This window comes from Gallinula chloropus, assembly GCF_964237585.1.
Source record: "Gallinula chloropus genome assembly, chromosome: 3".
NCBI classification, from domain to species: domain Eukaryota; kingdom Metazoa; phylum Chordata; class Aves; order Gruiformes; family Rallidae; genus Gallinula; species Gallinula chloropus.
The window spans coordinates 41179022-41206616 of record NC_140087.1 but is presented as its reverse complement, the minus strand read 5'-3'; the positions used below and the strand labels follow the sequence as shown (position 1 = coordinate 41206616).

The 27595-nt window shown below is 43.7% G+C and overlaps 1 protein-coding gene across 1 annotated transcript in view; it reads right to left on the bottom strand.

Moving 5' to 3' along the window:
* The window catches only part of DISC1 (DISC1 scaffold protein), a gene marked incomplete at its 3' end in the record, with an annotated part of 185823 nt that extends 159396 nt beyond the window's left edge, over window positions 1-26427 (bottom strand). Inside the window, exons 1-2 of the mRNA XM_084261835.1 lie at window positions 25438-26427; window positions 20161-20230 (exon numbers count right to left, since the gene is read on the bottom strand). Of these exons, the coding sequence (XP_084117961.1) occupies window positions 20161-20230; window positions 25438-26412 (1045 nt within the window). The 5' untranslated portion in view covers window positions 26413-26427. The remainder of the gene's footprint in view (window positions 1-20160; window positions 20231-25437) is intronic.
* Window positions 26428-27595: the final 1168 nt, after the last annotated feature.

Below are 27595 nucleotides of genomic sequence, written 5' to 3'. Positions count from 1 at the left end.
ACCTCTATCACAGGGAACACCACAGTGCGGTGTAAAATGTAGAATTAATGTATACAAATAGAGAAGTTAGCATTAGGGCACTTAAATGCTGGAGCTGAAGTCCTAAGGCTGTGAGCAACAACCTGACTTAGACGGACACAACCTGCACTACCCAAGGAAGCCTCAGTTGTATTGTGCAATGATGGAAGAGGAAAGACAATACTCAAGTTCACCCCATCTCACTACATCAATCAAAGGTGATTCATATACAATTCAGTGTACTCTCAGCTTCCATTATTAATTAAAGATTAAAAATTGAACATTAGCTTGTAAGACTAAGATCCTGTATCATCGAGACGAGTTTGTAAGGAATTTTGCAGTTACTGGGAAGAGTAATAGAAATATTTTACACACTGGAACCAAAAAGCAAAAAAACAAACAAGTCCAAGGACCTTGACTGCACACTATGCTGAGAAGTGCTTTGATTGGAAGCACCGGGCTTCCGGATCTGTTGCAAAGCTGCTGAGCTCTCACTGAATTTCCCAAACGCCATATAACCCAACACTGTGTGCATCCTAAGCAAGTTTCAGATTAAGTCAAGAAAAAACACAACCTTTTGTTAAAGAAACAGAAGATTAATCAGACACAGCTGCAACTCTGTCCTTAACATATGGAATAAATATTAAATTACCTGAATTTCTCCATAATGAGGCTAATGGAAGTTATTAATACAGAATCAGACCACCTTGTCAACAAGTACTGGAAGAGATAGAGCACAGGCATCTGAAGCCACATACCTCTCTTTCAAAGCATTATTGCTCCATTTAAAAAAAAAAAAAAAAAAAAAAACAACAACCTGATCTGACCTAGCACAGTAACATATAGTTCCTCTCATAGGTTTTCACTTCCATAGGGAAGGGGAGGCTGGAAGCTGGCCAAGGGACAGGGTGACGTTCTTCACAGACCTCTTCACTGCCACTTCAGCTGCCACATGTAATGGGAGTGATGTTTGTTTTACCCTCTGGCACATTTCCTAAGTGTGTCAAATTCAGCTAGTTATTCAAAGATACTTAATAACAACACTATCAAGACCTTAGAAAGCCATTGTGGTTTCTTCAATGGCACAAGCTACGAACGATGGCAGCATCACAATGTTAGGGGGCATGAAGCTGCAGCAAAGCACATCCAGAAGAAAAGAAAATCAGTCTCAAAGATCTTTGCTTTCTAGCTGTTCAGTAATAAGCAGGAAATAGAATTTGAGAGTCTTCTACTTCTAGGTTAACAAAGCACTGTGTGTGACAAATGCCTCTTGAGATGTGGAAGCTTTAACTGCATTGACACAACACAATATATCCACCACACAAACACATTCTGAGAATGTAATTTCTGTTTACTTAGAAACTTCAAATAGATGCATTACTGTGTAAATAAAACTTGCCTTGGCCATTGTCTCCTACCTGAAGAGGTGGAAGCTTAAAAATCCATAGTCTAAGTATAAAGAATCTGATATCAACTGGAGGCAGTGGGATTCTCAGGGGCACAGCCTATTTGCAGGCTGGAGGTTGTAACAGGCCTCAGTTACAGAAGAAAAATGTTTGATTTTCTTTTTTTTTAATAAAGGATTAGAAAGAAAAGTTTACAGACAATACACCTCATACCTTTCTAAGCACAATCCAGCAACACGTAAGTACATACAATAAAACACAGGCACATCACATCAGAAGGAACAAAACCAGTGTTGAAGTGAGAAAAACTGCCAGATCAGAGGAAACTCAGGTCCATCCAGCACAGGATCCTCACCCACAGCTGTGACAACTGGATGTTTCAACATTTCAAGGGATGGAAAGACCTACAGGGACAGCAGCCTTACTGATCTCTGGAACGCTGCACGTGCTTCCAATGCCAGGAAATCCTACTGATCTATTCAGCAAGCTCCAGGAATTACCAGACTGCCACACTTTATACCTAATGCAATTATGCCATGATGAACATGAAGAAATAAAGCCTCAGACAGAATTCCATTGTACTATGTTTCTAAAATCTCTCTCAGAAATACTTTTTAAAAAAAAAAAAAGATTTAAGCAGAAGGTGCAGTCAGGTTCAACAGGCAATGTGTCAAATACATGAAAGTGTATAATAAAAAATGCAACAAAGTAGTTGCATAAAGTTTCAAAGAAGGTAAAAGCATCAATGTTATGCTTTCAGAGCAGAAAACTATAGAATATGCCCCTCCTCTCTGGCATTATATCCCTGTTAGTGAGCTTCAGGGATGATCAAAAGCCTTCCCCCACCCCCCCCCAAACAAATTCTATAGAGGTTCTCCATGCCACTGCAAATTTTGCACTGTCATCATTCTAAGTTACAGTTACCTTCTTCCTCCACTGATATTAGACAAAAGAATTAACATAAAACTCCCCAAAAGTTCAAATTTTTTTTTTTTATAAGTAGTAAAAATCTCTTGTCCAATTCAGACATTTCTGGTCACTCCACCCAGTTTCGCAAATCTCCCTCCATGTACCAAACCATCCTTTGTCCTTATACTTAACCTAGCCCAGTAAATATATTCATTTTCTTAGAAACTAAGTTATTTAGATATTAAAATAACCTCTAGCACTACAGCTTCTTCTCCTTTCCTAGCCTGGCTTTATTTTCTTCACACATAAACAAGACTTTGGCTTATTAACAATGAGCCTTTGTTGTGAAAGAAGTAGAGATTTCCTCACATTTTGGCAAAAAAGGGACAGAAACAGGATTAAAAATCTTATTGGTGGCTGGCCAGGACGCTCTCATCGGGGCAGAGTGTGAAGCACACCCGACACTGTTAGAGCAGGCAGTGATTCCAGCTGAACCCCAGGCCAGCAGGCTGCCAGCGAGTCTGCAGTCACATCAGGGCTACGGACACCATCAGCCAGCCAGCAGATTTAGCTCCAGGCAGCTACTTGGAAAGAAGACACAAAAGGTATACATGTGAGCTTCAGGAGCCAGGTCTGCAGAGATGCCTTGCAATAGCTCAATGCAGGCGGCTCCACTCCCCATACTAAAGGCAGCCTGGAAATTTCTTGGAGATACTGGAGGCAGGAAGAGTGATTGCACAGGATTAACAGAAACAAAGAAGGAGGAATGAAAGAAAGAAACAATGATGCAAATGATTAAGAAGGTGTAAATGTTGCCAGCTGCAATAGAAAGTATAGCAGGGAGTAGAAGAAATGATGACTATAGTGAGTGGGCAGAAGAGGTTTCAAGGACTGAGCTCCGGGGTGAGATGTTCAGCTGGGAAATAACAGACAACAGCAAGAAGGGTAGAAGAAAAGTGGAGTATTTGAGGCCAGACATTTAATGCATCCTCCACCATGTCTCGAGAAATAATGAAAGCAAAAAGGATATTGTTCAGTATTAATACCTGCTTTTAAACACAAACAACCCAAAAACCAATCCCACTCTTCTTCCAAAATAGGAAACTTGAACAAGACCAAGGACAAAAGGTATAGGCAGAGCAAGCCAGAAGTACAACCCTGTTCTCTCACCAGAAAAGCAAAGGGTAAGCTTAACCCAGTCTCTTCCAGTTACACCTTCCTGCCAGAATTACTCTCCTGCAAACAAACACACATAGAAGCCTGAAGCGCCAGGACGGGGCAAGGAACTTCATTAAGAGCTGAAGATTGCAATGCAGAATCTGACCCAAGCCATTCACAGCCAGCAGCAAAAGAGCACACAGAAACACACACCACACCACCCAAATCCTTTATACCGGTTTCCAGAGGGCACAGATTCAATCGTCAGCATCTAATTTTGCTGCCAGCATACTGTGGGAGGCTCCCTCCCACACCAAGGCGCACAACAGCATGCTGTCCAGTTCCTTGCACACAAGCACTGTTGTTCCTCAGGTTCCTGGGGGGCTGCTGCACATGAAGGACTACAGGGAAACACCACCTGCTAAGAAAGGGTCAGCAGCTTTCCTGGCTGTCGAAATTAACTCATTGAGAGAAAGGGACAGTGAAGATGCACCTTATCATCACATGCCTAATTATGACTTCAGATTACAGGGCCGGAGCAGAGTGACTATTCTGCACCAGCTCGGAGCCTGCAGTCCACAAGACAGCAAGTGCAGCACAGCAGCAGACTGATAATATCCACTACTACCCCCAGGAGACCACAATCAGCAAGTGAGGAGCAAATTCAAGCCCCGCTCACCAGGTGACAAGGAGAAACAGCAGCAGCACAAGAAAATGATGCCCGCTGGCTGAATAAAAGAGAGGAACACAGGAGAGCAAGAACCTATAACTCAGGGGAGGAGACAACAAGCACCTGCCAGGCACCTCCCTAAAAAAAGTGGAGGGAAGAAGAGTTACTGGTAGGAGATACACTAATATTACAAGATGAGGGCATAGTAACAGCAGACAGCAGAGTGGAAGACATGAGAAAGCAAGCTTCCTGCCATACAGTCCTCACAATTGTCCTGTGCACAACTCCCATGCCTGAAAGATTGGAAATCATTTTTACAACAGCATCAGCCAGGGATGAATTTGCACAGTAGGAGCCCTGGCAACTACTCATGGCCACGCTTACTGCTTGCTGGTCTTGTCCTTTCACCAGAGAGGAACCCCAAATGGTGGGTGTATTTGTAAACAAACAAGTGTAAAACTCAGAAGTACTGAATCCACTCAGGGACAGAGGTTCTGATAGAACCATATTTCCCACTGGGGTTACCCTGGTAATTAGCACTCCCTTGCTCATTATGGTCATTCCCACAGAGCTCAGTAGCAAGCAGCTGCCTATGCTTGGAGGTGGTTAAGCAATAAGGAAGGGGCTGTTTTAATATCAATTGAAAAACAAGCATGGCAGAAAGATTACCTGCACAAAGACCATGCTCAGATAGTACAGCAGTGAACACACCATAATACTGCTATACATCCCAAATCCACGAGATAGTTCTCAAACAGATATTTGAGGCCAAATTGGCCTCCTCACTGACAAGAGGAAGCAAAACAATCATGACTTTTGTGAGAGTTAGCAGTAGCGAAATACTCATTCAACTTTCTGACCTTACCCTGAGCTCCCAAGAACATCATCCTCTGACTAGAATTAAGTATTGCTACAGCTTCATCCTAACTTCCAAAAGAAATCTGCAGCAGCTAGTTAATTTTAGCTGAGCAGAATATTAACATCAAGGAAGACGCAGCCTCTCCATATCTCTTTTCTGCAAGTTGTTTTGGGTAGTTGCTTTAAACCCCTTTTCATGGGAGGGGCAATTGGTATTTTTTGTGACCTTTAGCTGGCCCCCAGTATCTTCTGTCTACTTGCTTGGAAGCTGAGATGATAGGTTTGTGCACTGTACATCACTTCAAAAAAGACCTCCAACTGTCAAGAGTCAATTGGCCTGCAGATGAGAACTGAACAAAAAAAAAAGTCTAGTATTTCACACTGTTTTCTTGATTTTTCCAAAGGTTATCCAGTGTACTTTGGTATAGGTAGCCTTTCTGTTTGCCTACCAGGGCTGCATAAATGCTTTCTTTGCTTTCCCCCCAAGGGTACTTCATGAAATTCTGCACCACAGGACACATTTAGCAGTATTTCTTTTAGGCTGGTATTAGAGATATCAGGAACAATGCATGCTCTTGCATGACAGACAAATCTTCAACACTAAAAATGACCATTGGTAATTTTAAGCAGACATACAGCATGTATTTGCAATGGACGGGGGAAAAGAAGCTGTTCCTTAGAACTAACAGGTATCAACTATACACAGCTGAACAACAGCTCTTTAGATCTTCCTACAGAGAAGAAAGTATGAGCCCCACAGGCATCTGCCTTACATCAATGAAATAAAAAACCCAAAACCCCACATCTCTCCTGGCTAAGAACACCCCAGCTTCCAGGATCCCTGTTGCAGCACCAGGGAACATACACAAGCCACTAACCTGCCCACATCTGTTACAGAAAGAAATAACTTGGGTAAGCACAGAGAAGGCCAGGCAGCACGTTGAACTCTGGAGCAGGGAATTAGGAGCACAGAAGTTCACTTTTCTATCTAATAGAAATAGAGGAAAGGCTCCTCTTACGAAGGAGATCCAGGAAGATTTTTAGGAGCAAGGAGGGTAAGCTTCTTTGTTGAACTCATTTTTCATCCCTCCTAAACTCTGAAATAAGAATTGATTTTGTAGGCAACTATTCAGTTGCTCTTAACAACATTCACTCTGCACAACAATTAGAGGCACTTTGCAATTACAGTCTATAAAATTAAAGCAGTGAAATAAGGGCTTCTAGACAAATTAGAACAGGCACAGCATGCCAGGCAGACTTGGCCTCTAACTCCAGAGAGACAGAAGACACGATGCTGTTGCCGGCATGCAAGGGAGACCAAAAAATGCGGCTGACACCACTAATAGCACAGTCCCTGCAGAAGCACACATAGAGGTAGAATAAATTTCTCACCACAGACTCACTGAAGTCAAAGTCCCAAGTTTCCCTCCTTAAAGCTACAAGCCAGGAAGTGATCATCCAGCAAACCCAGGCCTGCTGCATTATCACCCCACACAATGCCAGCCCTTACATGGCTGCTGTAGCCATCGTAAACCAAGCTCTGGTTTGGATAGGAACTGAATACAGGGTTGGTTTTTTTTCCTCATTTGCAGATAAATAGCAATTTACAAGACACTTAAAGATGGAAAAAAGCTTCGTTTCATATTGTTTGACACAATGAATATTTTTTTCCTGCATTCAACACATAAGTGTACCACAAGAGAAGAACATAAGTGAAATCCAGCTCAGCTACTTTGCTGCCTGCAGTTTCTCAGTAACTCCCATCTATTTACACTGGGCAGGCAGTAGCCATTCACACAGATACATGCAGCCTTGCCCTCTCCTTGCTTGACAGAAAAGGAAAGGGCTTTTTTCCTTTTTTTCTTTGTTTTTTCCCCAAGAGAAGTGACAGAAATGAAATAGTTTTGCTGAGTTTGTAAGCCTGCCCCTAAACATTCAGAATGAATGGGTCAGTCAATACAACTCTAGGAAAGCAGAGCCTATGCATTTTGAAAGCAGGAGGAGGGAAGAGAGAAACACCTGCCTGTAACTGGGGCAATTTCAGCTCACAAGTGTTTTCACCAACAAGGAAAGGTCATAATTAAAGTATTTCAAACCAACACCCCCTACACTTCAATATGAATTTGGGTTTGATTTTAATTACTGCTGTGCACTTAGAAGAGCTGAGGGTTTTTTGGTTTATTCCTTTCCCCTGTTCTTTGAAAGAACAGGACAGCAGGTTCACTCTGAACTCAGGCAACAAAACATGACATTTGGCCTATGAATACAGAGCAGCAGATACTGCATGTACACATTCAGAGAAGGTCAGGATCAGTGTAGCACTCTTAAGTTACCAGAGCTACTTTGTTAACCCTGTAAACACAAGACTTCAATAAAATTACTAATGCACTATTAAGCTTTCTGCTTCAAGTTCACCAGTTTAACTCTTGCTCGAATTAAGGACTGAGAAATTGTTCCCTTTGAATAGTATTTGATAGATGAAGATCTCTTCAGCAATAAACCTCACTACTAGGCTTTGCACTACATTTTGACACACAGAATGAATCTTTCCTCTCTGTTCATCACTAAGAGAGGCATTTAATTTCAGGTGACTCCTACTGAGAAAGTTCTCACTGTCATTCAGGATTCATTACTGCAAAGAGCATAGCTTCAGTGTAGAGTAACAGCTGAAAGTCATTCCACTACACCACCAGAGTATTTGTCAGTACTAGGAGTTACCCAGACCCTTGAGACCCAGCAGGTAGAGGTCAAAACATGAAGAAAAAACAAAGAAAAGGAAGGAGAAAGAGAAAAAACAACAAAAAAACCCTAATTGATCTAGTTGGGTTAACCTCCCTGCCATGGGCAGGGACACCCTCCACTAGACCAGGTTGCCCAAAGCCCCATGCAGTCTGGCCTTGAGCACTGCCAGGGAGGGGGCAGCCACAGCTGCTCTGGGCAACCTGGTGGTGGCCTCACCACCCTCTCAATCAAGAATTTCTTCCTCATATCTAATCTAAATCTTCCCTCCTTCAGTTTAAGGCCATTGTCCCGTCACTCCCTGCCCTTGTAAACAGCCCCTCCTCAGCTTTTCTGTAGATCCCTTCAGGTACTTGAAGGCTGCTGTGAGGTCTCCCCAGAGCCTTCTCCAGGCTGAACAAACCCAACTCTCTCAGCTAGTCTCCTTAGGGTTGGTGCTCCAGCCCTCTGATCATCTTTGTGTCCCTCCTCTGGACTCACTCAAACAGCTCCATATCTGTCTTGTACTGGGGACCCCAGAGCTGGATGCCATACTCCAGGTGGGATCCAAGGAGAGCAGAGTAGAGGGGCAGAATTCCCTCCCTTATTTTGATGCAGCTTAGGATATGTTTGGCTTTATGAGCTGCAAGCACACATTGACAGCTTGTGTTGAGCTTTTCATCAATCAACACCCCCAAGTCCTTCCCCTCAGGGCTGCTCCCAACCCACCTTACCTGAGATTCTTAATTATCAACTACTGTAAAGTACCAGGAGAAACAACTGTCATATCCTCACTGTGAAATTTCAATGGTAAGCACACTAACATACTTTACAGCAAAGCTAGAACTGGCTTTGATGTTATAGTGCTATGCTTTCTAATTCAAGCCCCTGTGGGGTAGGGCTAACAGTTGAACTTGATGATCTTGAAGGCCTTTTTCCAACCTTTATTATTCTAAGATTCTACTTTTTCAGGCTTTAAAAATCTCCATGAGTGGAGAGATGTCCCAATCATTTCCCACTCCTCAAATCAAAACCTACCAGAAATCCTGACGAGCATTAGGCTAATGGGATGGTTATCAAGAGCAGAATTTTAAAACTTGCATTACCTGGCATCAGTTTGGATGCTTCCACTGGCAGCATCTCCTACAGACTCAGTAACCCTTTGCTCAAGGCATGGTATTGTGTAAGAGTGCTAGGAATTGGAAATTTTCCCCTCCTCACCTCTTTGATTAATGCTCATTGCCTTGACTCTATCATTGTCCTAAGAGAACTGAAGATGTCCATAAAAGACCACAGTTGCTACTTTTAACTTCCATGGGCTAAAACCAAGAAAGGAATGTGCAAAAGCCTGCACATGCCAAAGGGAGGGCAGGGAGGCACTGGGGAGATGTGCCTGCAAAATTATGAACACACCCCAGCGTGGGCAATGGGGTCTCAGCACGTGGACAGAGAGGACAGGAGGGAAACCTCAAAAGAAAGGAGAAATAAATTGACTTCAGACAATCCCGCACTGCAGAGGAGTTGGGCAAGTGACAGAAGGTCTTTGGAGATCTCCAATAAAAGCATCCTATTAAGGAATTTGACCAGATACCACTCAGCAATCAGCAAGGAATATTATCAGTGGCTCACAGAGGACTCACACTGGAAGACTTTCCTGTTTGCTTTCAAGTGGTAGTTACAGTCATTCAGCATGTTTTTAATCCCCAGTTATACAGAAGTTGCATTACCATACCACCTAGATGTTTCTGTCCATGTCCACTCATTTATTAAGCAGGCTCATTAAAAGAGCAGGTGTCCCACCACTCCTTTTAAATGTTTACATTTTAAGTGTAAGGCAAGGGCAGCAAAAATCAATTTCTAGTTGCTGGTTGAATTCATAGTCATACTGTCTCCAGTGGTCACACTGCAAGTGAAAGGCAATTTTCTAATCTGGAGCTAATATTGCTAAAGAGCAAGGGAAAGAGAAGTCTGTCCTGAATATAAAATTGGGCTGCGTGGTTTCGCAAATGCAAAGTAAGCAGATGGGCTGAGTAACAGGAGAGTCGTGTCGCTCACTCAGTGGGTACTGTCCAGATAGCACATCAACACTTCTCCCAAGTTACACCCATCAGAGCTCTGTGCTTCAAACAGCAATTCAGCAAGTAAACTCTTAAATTATCCATAATTGCTTTTTTTTGTTGCTTTTTTTTTCAGATTTTTTCATTGCTTGTTTGTTTGTAAAAGACTAGCCAGGCTGTCTGGGAACAGCTTGGCTGCATCATGGACTGAGAAACAGAGCCTGACTATCATAGGAGGGGTAGCCCGCAGTGTCAGTTTTAGACAGCAGATGGCTGGGAGTAGAGAAAAGCTTCCAAGCACATGGTATGCCAAAACTTCAGCGATTTTCTTTCTGTCAGGCAGCTTCCAGAAACGTAAGATGTAGCTGAACCTCTTCACGCTGGCCAAGATTAAAACAAGAGAGCATAGTAGAACCCCACAAAGTACTACCGCTTCCTAAAAATATTTAAGGCTGCCCAGTCTAAGCACTACAGCAGCCTCCTCTCCAATATTGGCTAAGGAATTACAGATGCAGAAAACACGACTATATTTTCAGTGTATGTGTGCAGCAAGATCCCAATCGATCTCAAAGACACACTCTGACATTATGGAATTATTTATTGTGTCCAGTTCTGGGCTCCCTGGTATAAAAAAACCACAGGGATCTCCTAAAGAGACTCCAGTGGAGGACTACAAACATGATTAAAGGAATGGAGCATCTCCCCTGTGAGGATAGGCTGAAAGAACTGGGGCTATTCAGCCTTGAGAAAAGACAACTGAGAGGGGAGCTGATTAATGTTTATAAATATCTAAAGTGTGGGACACAGAGAAATGGCCAACCCCTTTTCAGTGGTCTGTGGAGACAGGACAAGGGGCAACGGCTTCAAGTTGGAACACAGGAAGTTCCACATCAATATGCAGAACTTTTTCACAGTGAGGGTGACAGAGCCCTGGGACAGGCTGCCCAGGAGGGTTGTGGATTCTCCGTCTCTGGAGATATTCAAGACCTATCTGGATGCCTACATGTGTGACCTGTCCTAGGGAACCTGCTTTGGGAGGGGGGTTGGACCCACTCATCTCTTCAGGTCCCTTCCAACCCCTACAATTCTGTGAAACCAGACAACTGGGTCAAAAATGAGGGTTCACATCAAAAATATTTTAAGTTGCTCTAAATGCACGTTACACATGTAATAAGCAAATACAAGTAGTGAGAATACCAAGAAACATACACCAGACCCCTCTCTTGTAAACATTAGCCATAACTATATTGTTTTAGCATAACAAAGTCTGACAGTTTTCCAGCTGTCTACCTGACAGTATGATAAGGAGTTTCAGACCTTTAAATCATGACTGGCTCAACTCCTAGCCCAGTTATGTGATTTAAAAAAAAAAAAAAAATCAATAGCAACTGGATAAGCCTGACACAGGCTGCATAAAAAGAAACAGGGATGTCGTTACTAGTAGACAGAAGCCAAGACGAAGCATTTGAACGGCAGCATTGTGGTCCAAAGTTTCAGCTGGCACAGGTAAACAGATAAGGACAAAAAAGTCTTATCTTTTCATTTCAGACTGGTGTCTTAAACAGCAAAACACAGGCAAGGTGTATAGCTTGCAAGGCTTGTGCTGCTTCTCTTTTGTTGCAAGGAAAATTAAATCTAATTTATACTTCGCAGAAGCCATTACTTTCCTCAGGTTGCCTGAGTTTGTCAGAGAAAGACAGGATAAAGATCCTCACAAAGACTTGTTTTGTGAGGGGGGATGATGAACTGGGACCATCACAAGAACAGGAAGAGGCAGAACCTGAAGTAACCCCATCCCTGTCCCTAAGTGAGCTTCGAGATAATGCCAAAAGATTTCAGCCACCTTCCATGTGAGCACATCATTACCTGGCTGCTCCAATGCTGGGATAATGGAGCCAGTAGCCTGGAATTATCAGGCAGGAAGGCTGAGCAGCTGGGATCCCTGTCTCGAGAAGGAGGCATTGACAAGGCAATTGGGAAAAAGACACAAGCCCTCAGCCTCTAGAAGTGACTTCTGTCAAGCGTGAAGGAAATATACCTGTTCAATGAAGATGTTTTATGTTGGCTAGGTAACTGGACTACCATGGAGCAAGGTATCCAGTACCTGAGGGAATTCGCCATGTGGGAGATGGCTTATTATGATCCAGAGGGACAACTGGACTGTATGGGTCCAATGGCCTGGCACATCAGATCCACAAAACTATAAGGCTCCGGTAGACACTGGTGCACAGTGTACTCTGAGGCCACTGAGCCACAAAGGGGCTGAACCCATTTGTATTTCTGGAGCAACAGAGGGATTCCAACAGTTGACTCTACTGGAGTCTGATGTGAGTCTTATTGGGAATGACTGGGAAAAGCACCTCATTATGACTGGCCCAGAGGCTCCATGCATCCTGAGCACAGACTTCCTCCAGAGAGGGTATTCCAAGGAACCAAAAGAGTACTGATGGGCTTTTAGCTGCCTTGGAGACAGAGAAAATTGAACAATTGTCTGCTTTGCCAGATCTCTGAGTACTTTTCTGTGATGGGATTGCTGAGGGTTAAAGAAAAACAGATGCCAATTGCTACCACAACAATACCACCAACCAAGACTACCTGATTCCCATCCATAAGCTGATTTGTCAATGGAGTGCTGCCATGTCAAACATACTGGGACTTCAATATTAATTGGAGTCAAAGGCAGCCAAGTGGTACACCACAATTGATAGTGCTAATGCATTTTTCTGGATCCCTCTGGTGGCAGAGCGCAAGCTAGAGTTGCTTTCCTTCCACTTCAAGGGGCATCCACTACACCTGGACCCACCTGGATGCTGTCCTGTGCAACCTGCTCTAAGTGATCCTGCTCTGCCAAGGGGATTCAACTAGATGATCTCCAGAGGTCCCTTCTAACCCCCATCATTCTGACTCAGTTGCCCCAGGGGTGCAAACACAGCCCCACCATTTGCCATGGGCTGATCCAAACCACACTTGGAAAAGGGTGAAGCTCCAGAACACCTGTAATATATTGATGACATCATAGTGCTATGTACTAACAGTGGTGGAAGCAACCACCAGATGGCTGAAAACATATCTCGTGTCCCATGCCACCACACAAAACACTACCCTGGGTCTTGAAAAGCAAGTTCTGTGGTCACATGGCACCCCAGAAAGAACCGAGTCAGACAATGGGACTCATTTCCAAAGCACCCTCATTGAAATCTGGACGAAAGAGCACGGTACTGAGTGGATGTATCACATCCCCTGTCATGCACTGGCCTCTGGGAAAAATCAAATGATACAACGGGCTGCTAAAGACTACACTAAGAGCAATGAGTAGCAGGATCCTAAACATTGGAATACATATTTAGCAAAGTCAACCTGGGTAGCTAACGCTAGGGGGTCTGCCCAATGAAAACTTCCACACACTGTAGACAGAGATAAAGACCCTATGGTGCATATGCAGAATATGGTGGGAAAGGCAGCCCGGGTTAGCGCTGCTTCAAGCAAAGGCAAACCCACCCATGGGATTGCTTTTGCTCAAAGACCTGGGTGTACATGGTTGGTGATGCAGAAGGATGGAAAAGTCCAATGTGTACCTCAAGGGGATTTGATTTTGGGTGAGAATATCCAATATATTAAATTGTATGATGCTAATTTATAAATAACCCTGTCATTGTACGTTACCCTTGCTACAACTGGTATATTGTGTTATCAGTGGTATTAGTGTGTCCTCGGTTTGTCTCTGATAGGGTTAATTTTCACCAGTAGTTGGAAGGGACACAGCCATTGACCAAAACTAGCCAAAAGTGGTATTTCATAACATATGGCATCATACTCAGTATAGAAAGGGACTAGTCAGGAACATGCAATTTAGCCTGGGGATGGTTGGGTATAGGTCTGAGTGGACCATTCCAAGTTGCACGGTTGGATGAGAAACTGCGTTATTTATGACCGGTTTTGTATATTCCATTACACATATTATTTCCCTCTCCCTTTGCTGTCCCAGTAAACTGTTCTTAATCCAACCACCAAGGTTTCCCTTTGCTATTCTTCTTGCCATCCTGCCAGGGAAGGGGTGAGCAAGCGGCCATACAGTGCTCAGCTGCCAGTTGGGGCTGAACCCATGGCATACAGTAAGAATCACCCAACTGAATGAAGGACGATGATGGAACTAGATGATGAAATAGTGATGGAACTACTACTGGCCTCAGCAACTGGCATCCAGCAACTTCCTTGAAAGCAAAAACTCCAACATGCAGACCACAAACACAGACCATATGAGATACACCAGCTGTGAGCTCCAGCTGCAGCATGCAAGAATCCAACAGGACATATTGTTGCTCCTGCCCTGAGAAACTGTTATGACAGATGGTGCCCAAAGCCATGGACAAAATGAACTCAGACATTTTAGAGAGACAGTCTAGAGATTAAGGGAATGATCTCTTGTGTATCTGTGTATCGCATCTTAAAGACAGGGAAAATGGTGATGATTAAGGGAAGTGTCAGATACAGGGGTATTCCGTACCAACATGATGCTTGGTATAAAAGGGGGCTAGTCAGGGAGGTGTGGTGCAGCTCCAAGACATGCAGCTTGGAGACAGTGCAGCTTCAGGAAAAGTCTGAGCATGTGGTCCAAGTTGTACTGTTCCTGGTGAGAAACTGCATGGTGTGTCACTATTTTTGTATACTCTAAGTGTTGTTCTTTCCCTCTTCCATTGCTGTCCCAGCAAACAGTCCTTATCCCAAGCCCCGAGACTGGCCTTTGTCTTCCCATTCTCCATCCCATCCCACTGGGGAGTGAGCAAGCAGCTGTGTGGTGCCTAGCTGCAGCTAAACCACGACAGCAACCCACTTGCTTGAAGATCAAATTGCTTATTTTTTTAAGAAATAGCAGTTTAAACTGGAAAAACATTTTTGCAGTTTAAATCAGCAAAAGAAACCTGGATAGACCAAACAACGATATACGTTACCAGGAGTTTGGGGTTCTTCATAATTAGGTGTTTGCAATTACAGACATAAGACCTCCCTCTGAATACCATTTATTAAATGAAATTTTCAATTCAGACATTACTTAACATTATGGTCTGTTTTCTCTCTCTGCAGTTGCCTTGAACCAGCTATTTGTTTTAAGTGAGCAACAGCATCTCTTCTAGTGCAAACGTACATAAGGCTAACAGCTACAAAGGCTTTCTTTCCCCTTCCTACACTTGTGATTAATTGAAAGCGTGTGAAATGAGACTCAACTCCTACACAACACAGGATTCTGTCCTTGATGCCCTGCAGATCCTGAGACATGGAAAGGACAATTGTGAAGAGGTCTCAAAGAGCATGAGAAAAAAGAGATTTAAAAAAGAAGTCAAAACAACCCCCACACAATGTACAAACCATTTTTTCTGCAGAGCACACAGCACGCAAGCCTGTGGCAGCTCACCAATTCATATAGCTCAATCTTTAAGACCTCAACTAAAAATAACTGAAGACTCACATGATGTTAAATGTATCGAGAGCATGACTTGTCATTGCTGAGGTAAGAGTAGATTTTGCCATAAGCATGTTTCTATATTCTAGCTGCCATGTTGGAATGATGAAGAATTGCTCTAATATCCTCAATGACCTTCACTAGAGCAACCCTAATTCTGAAGGTGATCTGACCACACAGGGAAATTACTGCTCCCTATGAGTCACAAGCAGTGAACCTGGACACTCACATTCCCACATACAGGAATTAAAATTACATTTTTTTAAAAAATCAGCAGTTCTGCAGAAACTTATCCCTGAGTAACAGGACAACATATGAACTGGTAGTGGGGTTCAGCAGCAAGACTCAGTGCTGACACTTTGTTACCGAGGCATTTGCCCCTCACACCAGGCAAGGTAGAGGAGTTCAAGCAGCAAAGAACAGGAAAGGGGGTTTAAAATGTTTGAGCAACAGATTTGTACTGAGCAAAACACACTTGCTTCCACTGCAAGCACAACTCCCACAGACACAAAAATATGCTGCTTTTTTTTATATATACCCCCTGTATTCAGCAGCATGTTTAACCTTGGAGCTGTCAAGCTCCATCATGAATAATGAGCCATGACAACACTCCAAGTGATCCTTGGAGAACAGACCAATTTTTACTATATGCTACGCAAGGCAAAACGCTGTTATCATATTCCCGTGGTACTGTACCTGCTTTGAAAATATACAGTAATGTGGCCATCAAGAGGAGACCACAAGTAAATACAGAAAAAATAAGCTACTTCCTGATATTTCAAACACAGAGCGAGCAATAAAACATGGAACATCCTAAATGTTCCTGTTTAAAATTAAACCAGGACTGAGAAGGAGATCTGTCTGACTGAATATGCATTTCACACTAACATTTCACAGCCAAGGAACATCTGCGTTTGAAACAGCCCGTGCTGGCTGCAGTATGAAGAGACAGCACCCTGCAGGTCTTGCAGCACCATGCTTGGTGACCTCTAGCAGATGAGCCCTAATGTGGGACAGGAGGGTGAACTCTGCCCCATGCAGCCCCCCCCTCCCGACTCTCTCAGAACAGACGCCTCCCCATGCACACAACACTGACGGAAAGCGTAGGGAGAAGCTGTGGTTGCTTGAGTGACTGACTGAAGCACCTCTACACCAGCACCCCAACCATGCCAAAGCACATCTGTAAGAAGGCACAGCACAGGTAAACAAGCAACAGCAAAGGCACTTTCTGCTGTGCACCTCCCAGGCTAAAGAGGAGGAGGAAAACAGAGCAAATAGATTCTCTAAAGAAAGGAAGAACTAGGAAGAAACAAGCTGAAGATATGTCCTGATTCTGGCCAGGACAGAGCTAACCTCCCCAAGGAGCCCGTACGGTGAGCCAAGTTGGCCCAGGCTGTTTTCCACCCCACATGACGTGAAACCCCCATGAAAGTGGCTGGTCAGGGAGGGGTGGGTCTGTGCAGCTCAGGGACTGTCCAAGTCCAGTCGGGTTCAGCCCTGGCATCAGTGCAGCACTCTGTTACTACCTCATCGGGTCACTGTGTGCTCTGTGTCATCATCGTGCACGTGTGTTCTGTCACAGGCTCCACTGTTCCCCTTTCGCGGTGCTGTGTCAGTAACTGTCCTTATCCCAAACCGTGGGGATTTGTCTGTTTGTCCTCCCAGGGGAGGGGTGAGCCACGGTGTTCAGCTGCAGCTGGGAGCTGAACCATGACAAGACAGAAACAGGCATTCACTTCTCCCAAATGACAATGGAAAGTTTGTGGTTCTAAATATTCCTTAAAAAAAAAAGGACACACAACACAACCCACCAACACCTGCTCAGGAAACAAATGCTATTTTATTAACATGCATCTGGAAAACACACGTGTTCTCCAACAGACCCAAGCAGCAAGCATCTGCTTTGTGTTTCTGCAAAGGGGAAAAACAAATACATCCTTATTCCTAACCTGTTTGCAACAAAGTGTTTGCTCATGGCTTTGTAGTAGGAAAAACATGCCTTTATTTCTGGGCCATTTCCTAGTCTTGTTGCCACAACTGGAAACGCAGTGCAGCATCACTTTCCCCTCTGTAGGGGCACCACTTCACTTACACCTCAGTTTCAAAATTTACTAGGAACTACAGGAGCTTTCAAAAAGCTCTGGTGACCAGGAAAGCAGGAATGGCAGACAGTAGATGCTTACCTTTCCTAAATTCGCAGGGTCAGATAGCAGAAATCAGTCCTGAGCGCTTTGAAGTACTAACACATCTCCCTCCCACTGACCTACTGGCAGAGACCCACTCTACCCTGTAAAGCTGGGTGGCTCTCGGAGAGCTGAGGTCAGAAAAATCTCTTTAATTCTTGTCTACGGTTGAAGCTGGAGAAGAGGAGCCTCTACCACTCAAGAATGTATTTTTTGACAATTTAGTTTCCCATCTGGGGCTACAGCCATCCATATGCCTCCTCTGCCTGCTCTCCTTGTCCTCTACTCACCTCTTTTCCATACAGGGCATTCTGCAGCTACTCACCACACTAGAACTCTCCCCTTCCCCTCCAAACTCCCAAAATCAGCAAGGCCCATAGTACTGCCACATACAGCTCTACCACAATCTCTGGTTTAAAACAGTTCTGCTCTTCACAGAGGACTCATTCTACACTCGAAGAAGTCCCCCAGATTACAGGGACCATAATTTGCTTTTTAGCATTACAGTTAAGATGTACTCAGCCCTCCACATACACCCTGTTGGTGTCTCCCATTCCCTGACAATATATCACCATTTATGCCCCACATGACAGCTCTGCACATTTAGCAATTCTATTCCCTGCTAGCAATATCTGGCAATAAGATCCCTTTAAAGAAGGCTAATTACAGAATTAACATGAACAGATTGGCCCAGGACCAATTTCTGTAAGTTCTTTAATGAGTTTTCAAACTTCTCCTCATACCACACAAGACTTTGTTCTCCTCCCAAACACCCAACCCTGGCTGACAACCAGATCAGAAGAGGAACAAAGATCTGTTTGACAGAAAGTGGGTCAGGGACTCAAAAATTATGAGCTGATAAAACTAATGCTGCATGATCACACGCATGCATGGGGCTGGCATTTTGTTGAGAACACGTGTGAAGATGGAGTTCCAGTTTTCAAAGGGATGGAGGAACTCAAAGTCTCTTGAGCACCTCAATATCTAGTCCTATATCAGGACAGATGTTTTCTACCTATATATGCCAGATCTAGCACAGAAAACAGCGATCCCGCCTGTGGATGCTCCTCTCCACCTTCGTACTGCTCCCCCTTTTGCTGTCTGTAAGCTATAAGCACAACATTTAGTGAAATACCATTTCAGCCAGACCACTCTCCTGAAGGGAATTAATGAGAGGCTCTGCAAGCCACCCCCTGGGGCTACCTGCCTGATAACCAGGGAGGAAACTGAAAAGGGCAATTGATAAAAGGAGGGTCACAGGAAGACAGTCCTGTTTTGAAGATACAAGACCAGCACTCATGACAAATACACAGGAGCTTTCTGCGCAAGGCTAGACAAGCCATCATTTTCCACTATGGTCAATGACTACATGGCATCACATGCAGATGTCACACCTGATATATTAAAATACTGCTGTCAGAGTGGCTGACTGCCCAGAGAAACCCAGCTGGAATCTGTGGGAGCCACACACACTGAGTATGCAGCTGTCAGGAAGTCTCCAACTGGGAACTCAACCCACAGGCACTTAAAGAGTTATGAGTGTTACATATGTAAAGCACACGTATCAATAACATCTACTTGACAGAGATTAAACCCATGAATATCTACAGCACCCTCAGCTTTTAACATGCCTAAAGGCTTTCCTCGTTAGGAGATGCCACACCAAAAGAATAACTTACGACAGCAACAGAATTTGCTCATATGTATACACACACACACACATATATACACACCTACTCCCCCCAGACACTATTAAAACACACTTTAATAGTCTGGGGGACATGTTTGGAGGCAGGGAAACTAAGCCATGGTACAAGTGCAAAGCTTCACCCATTAATTTTTGAAAAGGCAAACCACAAGTCTGACCATTCCCCAGTCCCTAAAAGCTGAGAATAAAAAAAGTGGTGGGAAAGAAACTACCTTTTTCCAACCTTTTTCTCTGAAGTACCTATGCAGATTTCATTGAAACATCTGCAGGGACTCCCAGCTGAAGACAGATCTAATGGGAAGAATTTAATCTAGAGCCTCAAGACTATCAAAAATATAAGTATGTGAACACAGGTTACCATAACAGGAAGCAGTAAGAAGCCCGAGACGTGTGTTAATAGTTGCTCTAACAATTAGTGTGCATACACACAGAGCTTATCAAAAGTGCCAAGTCATTTGAAAGGAAAAGCACGATTCAAATACAGATATCTGCTGGCAGCTGTATCACCATCATATTCTCTTGCTGGTTTTGACTCAGTGGACATCAAGTTAATCCCACGGGACAGTATCATTCACTTTTATAATAGCTACTGACCTCATTTCTGTGTTTGAGCCCTGCTGTAGTGTTACAATGTGGCAAGCAACAAATCACACACTGTCAGCAGCCAGTGCCTGTCCTTTCTCCTTTCAAAGCTCTCATTCATTTCTGCAATTTTTTTTTTTAAGTCATGCTGCTTCAGAACAGCTGATCCAGATGGTGGGTATTTGGATTCCAACCTTCACACATGGTGATGTGGCTCAAGAAAATACAAACTGTTGCTACCTGCTGCTGACCTACTTCTTTGTTTCCTGCCACACGACAGAATAAGCAATGTGGTTCATTGAACTAATCTTCCACACCTATCCATCGCTACATAGCAAACACAAAATTAATGGAAAAAAGAAAGAAAAGGCAAAAAAACCCCAAACCAAACCCAGCAGCATGATCCAATGGGGAATAAAGGGAAGCAACTCTTACCTCTATCATAGTCATCTTCATCTATTGCTTTTTCCTGAAGCCTCTGAAGCCGTAAGATCAAGGATTTTATCTATGCAAAGAGAAAAGAGTTAATTTTGAAGAAGTTGCATTTAAAACTGTTTTAGACTGTTCACCTTTACATAATAGAAATTTAATGGATTACTACATCACTCAAATGGCCCAGTTTTGAAAGTTAAGACCAACACTTTTAAGTGGACAAACCTATTTGGACATCAGCTGAACTGTAGCTACTTGGGCCAAGCACGGTTTTAGTCTAAACACATACCTAGAATAACACACAATACTTCCTGAAAAGCAAGAGAGATCATGCAAACATAGGATATTTTTCACCCTTTGAACAAATCCAAGTCAGGGTTATCAGAGGATTCTGTCAGCACCACATCTACTCCTGATCATATTGTACTCAACAATGTGTTTTTGAGCCTGTTTTAACAATTTCTCACCAGAGCTTTGCACAGAACAAATCCAGATTTTCCATATGCAAACCACATTTTATTCTGTGAGTTAAAAAAGAAATACAGTATGAATATTTTGGAACAAGCACACTCATGATATGGCACAGAAAATTGTGTTCACATGCAGCCAATGATGTCTCATTAAAATATAATTTAGGTTTAGCTACATAACATTGACATTTGCATTTTCAGAGATGTTCACATTGCAAAAGCTAGATGAGGAAAATAAATCACCACCAAAACACCTAAATCCCATTTAGTGATTGCCCTTTCACACCCCAATAGAAATTCTTACCAAAATAATGTTTTATTTCATAAGTTACTCTTTTTTGTTAACATGAAGGGTCTGGACCAAAGATCTGAACCTGCTAAAAAATCCTAAGGCCAGGTGCACGCATTCAAAGGCCATTTCAAGTTTTCACTGCTAGAAGACTTTGTTCAGAAGGCAGGCAGTCTTCTCATTGCCATGCCAGCCTGTGGTGGTTTGACCCTGGCTGGAGGCCAGACACACGCCAAAGTCTCTCTGTTGCTCGCCTTTTCAGCTGGACAGGGGAGAAAATAGGAGTTGAGATGAGGACAGGGAGAGATCATTCCACAATCAGCATCACGGGCAAAACAGACTCAGCATAGACTTAAAAAGAAAAAAAGTATCCAATTTACTACACTACACACACACAGAAACCAGAATCAGATAGTGAGAAGTAAAAGCAAATCTTAGAATACCTCCCCCCACACTCCTTCCTTCTTCCCAGACTTCATCTTATCCATGATTTCTCTCTCCCTTCTTCCCCCTCTCCCTGCATTGGGTTGGGGGGTGGGGGGGGGGGGGGGGGGGGGGGGGGTGGGCCAGGGTGGGGCATGGGAAACAGAAGTTTCAGTCAGTTCCTCATGAGTTGTTTTCCTTCTTAGCTAGGTAGGAGGCATTCCACACACTCTTCCTCCAGCACAGGGTCTCACCCATAGGAGAGAGTCCTCCACGAACTTCTCCAACATGAGTCCTTTCCTACAGGGCTTCAGCTCTTCACCAACTGTCCCAGCGCAGCTCCCTTCCACGGGGTGCCGACCTTCAGGCCCAGACTGCTCCAGCCTGGTCCCCCCCAGAGTCACAAGTCCCCCCAACAAACCTGCTCCAGCGTGGGTTGGTGTCTCCATGGGCTGCAGGTCCTGCCAAGAGCTTAATCCACAGGGACACAGCATCCTTCAGGTGTCTCCACCTGCTCCAGCATGGGGTCCTCCACAGGCTGCAGGTGGGGTCTCTGCTCTCCAATGGGCTGTGGGCAGACAACCTGCTCTACCATGGTCTTCTCCATGGGCTGTAGGGAAATCACTCCAGCACCTGTAGCACCTCTCCCCCATTGCTGCACTTTCTTCACTGACCTTGGTCAGTCTGCACAGCTCCTTACATCTTGTCAGTCCCTTCTCTGGTGGGAAGAAGCAGCTGCTAGCCTTCTGTTTTCTCCTGATGGGCTCAGCCTTGGTCAGCAGCAGGTCTGGCCTTGAGCCCAGTTGGTGTTTACGCTGTTGGGCCTGGGGGAGGGTTATAGCTGCTTCTTGCAGAAACCATCCCTGCAGCCCCCCCATCCTCCTCCACCAGAACCCAGCCACGCAAAACCACAACTCAGCCACAGCCCAACATGCCTACAGTTGCACAACTGAAGGGTTTTCATCTTAAATTCATACATGACCCGTACCAAACAGCACTGAAAAAGGTAAGCCTGGAAAAAGCAGCAGTATATTATCATACCCCCAAGCCTAGAAGTGCTTGGAGAAGCATTTTCTAACACAAGAAAACCCATACTTTACATGTTCTGTATTTACAAAAGATTTCACTCCTCCTTGAAGCACTTTCATATTTTAATCCCTATATTTAGAGTTTAAATCACACATCTTGTTATTGTGATTACACAATCAACACACAAATCAGACAAAGTATTCAAATTAATGGTGTCCCTTCTAAATATGGTCCGCAAGAGTGGACCAGTCAGAAAGCAATTATAAAAAAATAAAGCCAGAAGAGAATAAAAAATGCTTAATAGTAAGCTATATAATGCCCTAGAGGAAAAACAAAAGCAAAAAAGCCGATTATATACATTCCTTTCTTTCAAGGCTTTATTTTATTTCAGTTTTCACATTCTGAAAGTCCAATCTTTTTTTCTCTGAAGCTGGTGAAGAACACATAACATATTGAAGGGAGGAGCTCTAAATCCTCACCATAAATTATTTTCTATATTTTATGTCATACTTTTGATAGAGTTTTATAGAAGCCTGCAGTAGGAATGGTTCCAATGACACATTTTCATATATATGATGTATAACAGCCATCAGTAAGTAGCAAGACTAGAGCCCTGCTGCTGTTTGCAGCGTTTATCCCATCACACGCTCACAGAGACAGGTCATTTAAAGTCTGCCTGGGTACCACAGCCCAGGCATGCCCATGGCAAACTGACGGATGCTGTCACAGTAAAGAGTTTTTTACTTGCAGGCTGGTAAAATGTTTGGAGCTCAACTAATCTAAGAGCTGCTTCAGCATCTCCTCCATCCATAACATGTGATGACTATTTTTTTTTTAAAGTACAGAAAAAGCTTGTTTTTAACAACTATGGTATTGTCTCCCTTTCTTTACTGAAGTTGCCTTTGTTCCTTTCTGAAATGTCTGAGACTTGCTCATTATCATTACAATGGGAAGGTGCTTCAAATTAAACATACACGACTGGCTAACCAAGGGCAAAGACATCTGAGGGCACAAATCCCCAATTCTCCATTCAATGAATTAATGAATACAGAAATTAAAGATAGCAATGTTTCTTTTGTGCCTATCAAATAAGCACACCAAAAAGAAAGAAAAATAGTTTCCAATTCTGATTGTTATATAGCCCCAAAGTTGCAGCAAATTAATTTCCCAAACCATCCCAGACTATGGGCGTGTTGTCATTCCAGGCATGGAGCCAAGGAAACTGCTCCATGTCAATGTGTGTGAAGTCTGAGAACCTAGTTAGAGACCTACATGCTTCATCTATGGAAAACAAGTATTCTAGAGCATTGTAAGCACAGGTCAGATGTCATGGAGAGCAAACTGAGACTAAGAGTTTTTCAATTTTCTGTTTTACCCAGACAGCAGGATTGTGCAAAGCCTGTCCAGAGCAGGTTGTTTCATCAGGCCTAAAACAATACAGTTGTCCTGGTTTTGGCTAGGATAGAGTTAATTTCTTTCTAGCAGCTGGTGCAATGATGTTTGGGAGTTAAGATGAGTGCTGATAACACACTGATGTTTTAGTTGTCGCCAGGCAGTCAGGGACTTTCCAGTTGTTCCTTTTTCCCTGCTAACGAGAAGGTGGGAGTCACCCAAGAAGCTGTGAGGGGACACAGCCAGGACAGGTGACCCAAACTGGCTAAAGAGATACTCCATACCAACTACATAATGCCCAGCATAAAGAGGGGCTTGTGGGAGGGAGGAGCATGCGGTTCCAGGACACGCAGTTTTTGGGGGACGGACCAGTTTCAGGACAGCTCTGAGCTGTAAGGCCTGAGTTGTGTGGTTTGGTGAGAAACTGTATTGTGTATCACCAGTTTCATATGTTTTATATAAAAAAGTCCTTTATTGTTATTTTTCTCTCTTCTGTCCCAGTAAGCTATCCTTATCCCTACCCACAAGGTTTGCCTTTGTTTTTTTTATTTCCTATTCCCCTTCCTCCCCCACGCCACCCTGAGTGAGCAGCTGCATGGTGCTCAACTCTGGGCTGGGGGCAGAACCACAACAACAGTGCATCTCAGCAGGTATGTCAGTCTGAGCTGAGAACTCACAAGAACCTGGGTTTCTGAAAGGCATCCCAGAAACTCAGGGCACTAGCAAGACACTTAAAAACCCCAAAAGAATACACAAACAAACAATAAAACACCCCATCTCACCACCACTCCGTGCATCTTCAACAAAATCGTGAAATCCATCCTCTCCACGTTAATCTCTGGATTACTGCTTCCCACATTCTCAATAAAACAAATATTTGAGTCCTTATCAGAGGTAAGGATGGTTTCCCATCGATGTCCAACCTATCATCCCAAAAACTGTATAACAAAACATAAATAATCTTTCTTAAGGCTTCCCCACTCCCCTCCCGCAAAGAGGGCAGCGAGTAAGCCTGTCCATGTCGCAGGTACACATGCGGGTAACACATGTGCAAAAAGAAAAACTCCTGACTCAACAGCCCAGTGATCCTCTGGGGTGGAAGGAAACAGAAAAGTTCAATTCCTCATGTAAGTTAGAGCAGGGAGTTGACTCACATTTTTTTCTTTGTGTGGGGAAAGTATCTATCTACTAGATTACAAGCTACTCTTAACACAGGTACCCAACTCCAAGAAACCACAGACTGAACTTAGACATTTCCATTACAAAGTTTAGTGTTTTTAAATCACAGTGTTTCAAGAAGAGAGTTCTTACCCCCGGCCCCACAATTTTGTACTACTTCCACTCCAAGCGACAAAGTAACCACCCATGAAAGAAACTGGTATTTGTTGAGTTCAGAAACTCATATGACATATGAGAAGTGAGAGGATCACAGTTTCAGTAAAACACAGGAATCTGGTACTGCAACCTCACTTTTTTTGTTTTTTAAAAGGACCAAAGAGAAAAAGAACCCCCTTCTCTCTCACTTTATCAAGCAGACTGATACTGTAAACCTCTACAAACAAATGTCACAAAACCCATTAAAATCCCAACACATACATCAACCTTGATGTTGGCATTATAAATCTAAATGTTTTGGGGGCCAGGAGGAGGAATCAAAGACGAAGTGAGATAACCAACCTTTAACGTACTGCGGTTGCCAAGCAGGCAGTCCTGTAGCACTGGTTCATATTTTTTCATCAAAGTATTCCAGTTATGGTCACTAACAGTAAAGCTACTTTCATAGCCTGAGGTGGCAGAAGAGCCAGCAGATGCTGCATCTGAGGAATCTGTAGAATATGAAAACGCTGCATCTGTATCTGAGAGCGAGACAGTCTCACAGTCCTGTATTTTATCACTCGTTGTGGTTTCATTTTCATATTCCAAATCCTCTGTGGGTCTGGAGATGCAGTGCAAAGCTCCTGAGTACTCACAAGTCTTCACTGTCTCCTCTGGCTTCTGCAGATTTCCTACAGTGCTGGGACGCAAAACACACTCCGATTCCTCGACGGTTGACTTCCCTTCAGCATCACTTACTCCAGAGGACAAGTTCAGGGAGAGCTGTATGAAGCTGAAACTTGAACTAAAGCTATCATGTCCACCAGCAGAATAAAAAGCAGCACCTCTCTTTTGATATTCACAGTTGTTATTCACTTCTGCCTGATCCAAAGCATACATGTTTTGGTGCTCACTCACTTTAGCACAGAGGCTCTTCTGCTGTGTACAGCACACAGCGGCAACGGCTCCTTTGCTTGTTGCTGCAGCAGGGTAAACAGGTATCACTCTGTTTTCCGATCCTGTACTCTTGTAACATGAAAGATTTTTACAGCTCCCTGGGATGCTTCCAGCAGTGGCCAACATCACTGCCCCGTTAGCAGGAGCTACAGCACTATTTGCAACTGAATTACGGTGTAAGAATTCAAAGTTATTTTTGTATTGTCTGCACAGAGAGCAGTTCTCAAAGTCTCCACAATCCTGCCTGCCATGCTTGAGCTCTTCTGGACTGAACAGCTTGCAGGCACCCAGGGACTGAAACTCTATCTGTGGCTGAGCTTCTGGCCTCATGTATCCAGGCCTTTTTGCCAGTTTCTTTTTACGAAGAGAGCCTGCAGGCATTGACTGCTCCTGACCATCTGAGGGAGGGGGAAAAAAAAGAAAGTCATTAAAGCTTTTCTGCAGTTTTCTAAGCTTAATATATTGTAGCATCTGAAAATAATTGTTTCAGGAACATAAAAAACTCATCCTTTCCCATTTTGGCAGAAAAAGACACTGACCATATTGCAGATAGAGGAGAAAAGTTGTTACCAGAGAACACTCTGTGCATTCATCCCCTTTCTAAAGAGTTTGCACCTGCTTTTAAGGGAACTTACTAACATAACCACACCTATTGGGACACATACTCAGGTAAGATGAACCACATCATCTTCCCTATTCATAGCAATGCTCTGCACGCCTTCGTTCTCAATTCACTTAGCAACACACTGAAGCACAGACCTTGTTTAAGTCTCTCTGATCCAGCGGGTAACTAAACCTCGCGCAGCTGCTTGCTCACTCCCTTCCCATGGCAGGGTGGAAGTGAGAATCGGAAGGGTAAAAGCAAGTAAACTCCTGGGTTGAGATAAAGACAGTTTAATAGGCAAAGCAAAAGTCACATGCATAAGGAAATTAATTCCCCACTTCCCACGTGCAGACAGGAGTTCAGCCATCCCCAGGAAAGCAGGGTCCCATCACACATACCAGTTACTTGGGAAGACAAACACCATCACTCCAAACATCCCCCTCTTCCTCCTTCTTCCCCCCATTTTATATGCTGACCATGATGTCACATGTAATGAAATACCCCTTTGGTCAGTTGGGTTCAGCTGTTCCAGCTGTGTCCCCTCCCAAAATCTTGTGCAACCCCAGCCCACTAACTGGCAGGGTGCAGTGAGAAGCAGAAAATGCCTTGGCCCTGTGCAACCACTGTTCAATAGTAATGAAAACATCCCTGTGTTAATGCTGTTTTCAGCATAGATCCTCAATATAGCCCTCTACCAGCTACTATGAAGAAAATTAACTCTATCCCAGACAGAAGCAGCACACAAAGAAGTTTTGTGCATAAGCTCTTGCTCATGTCCAGCTTCTTGTATTCATATCCATGTTTTATGGGGATGAGCGAGTGTATCAGATTCTGCTTCCAGAACAGATGTGGCCCTGTAATGCTCCATGGCTGCATATCTGTCAGTCTAATGAAATAGTTTAAGTTTTCATTGGCATTTAATGTACTATTTATTGTCCAAAACATGAAGCTAAAGGAAAA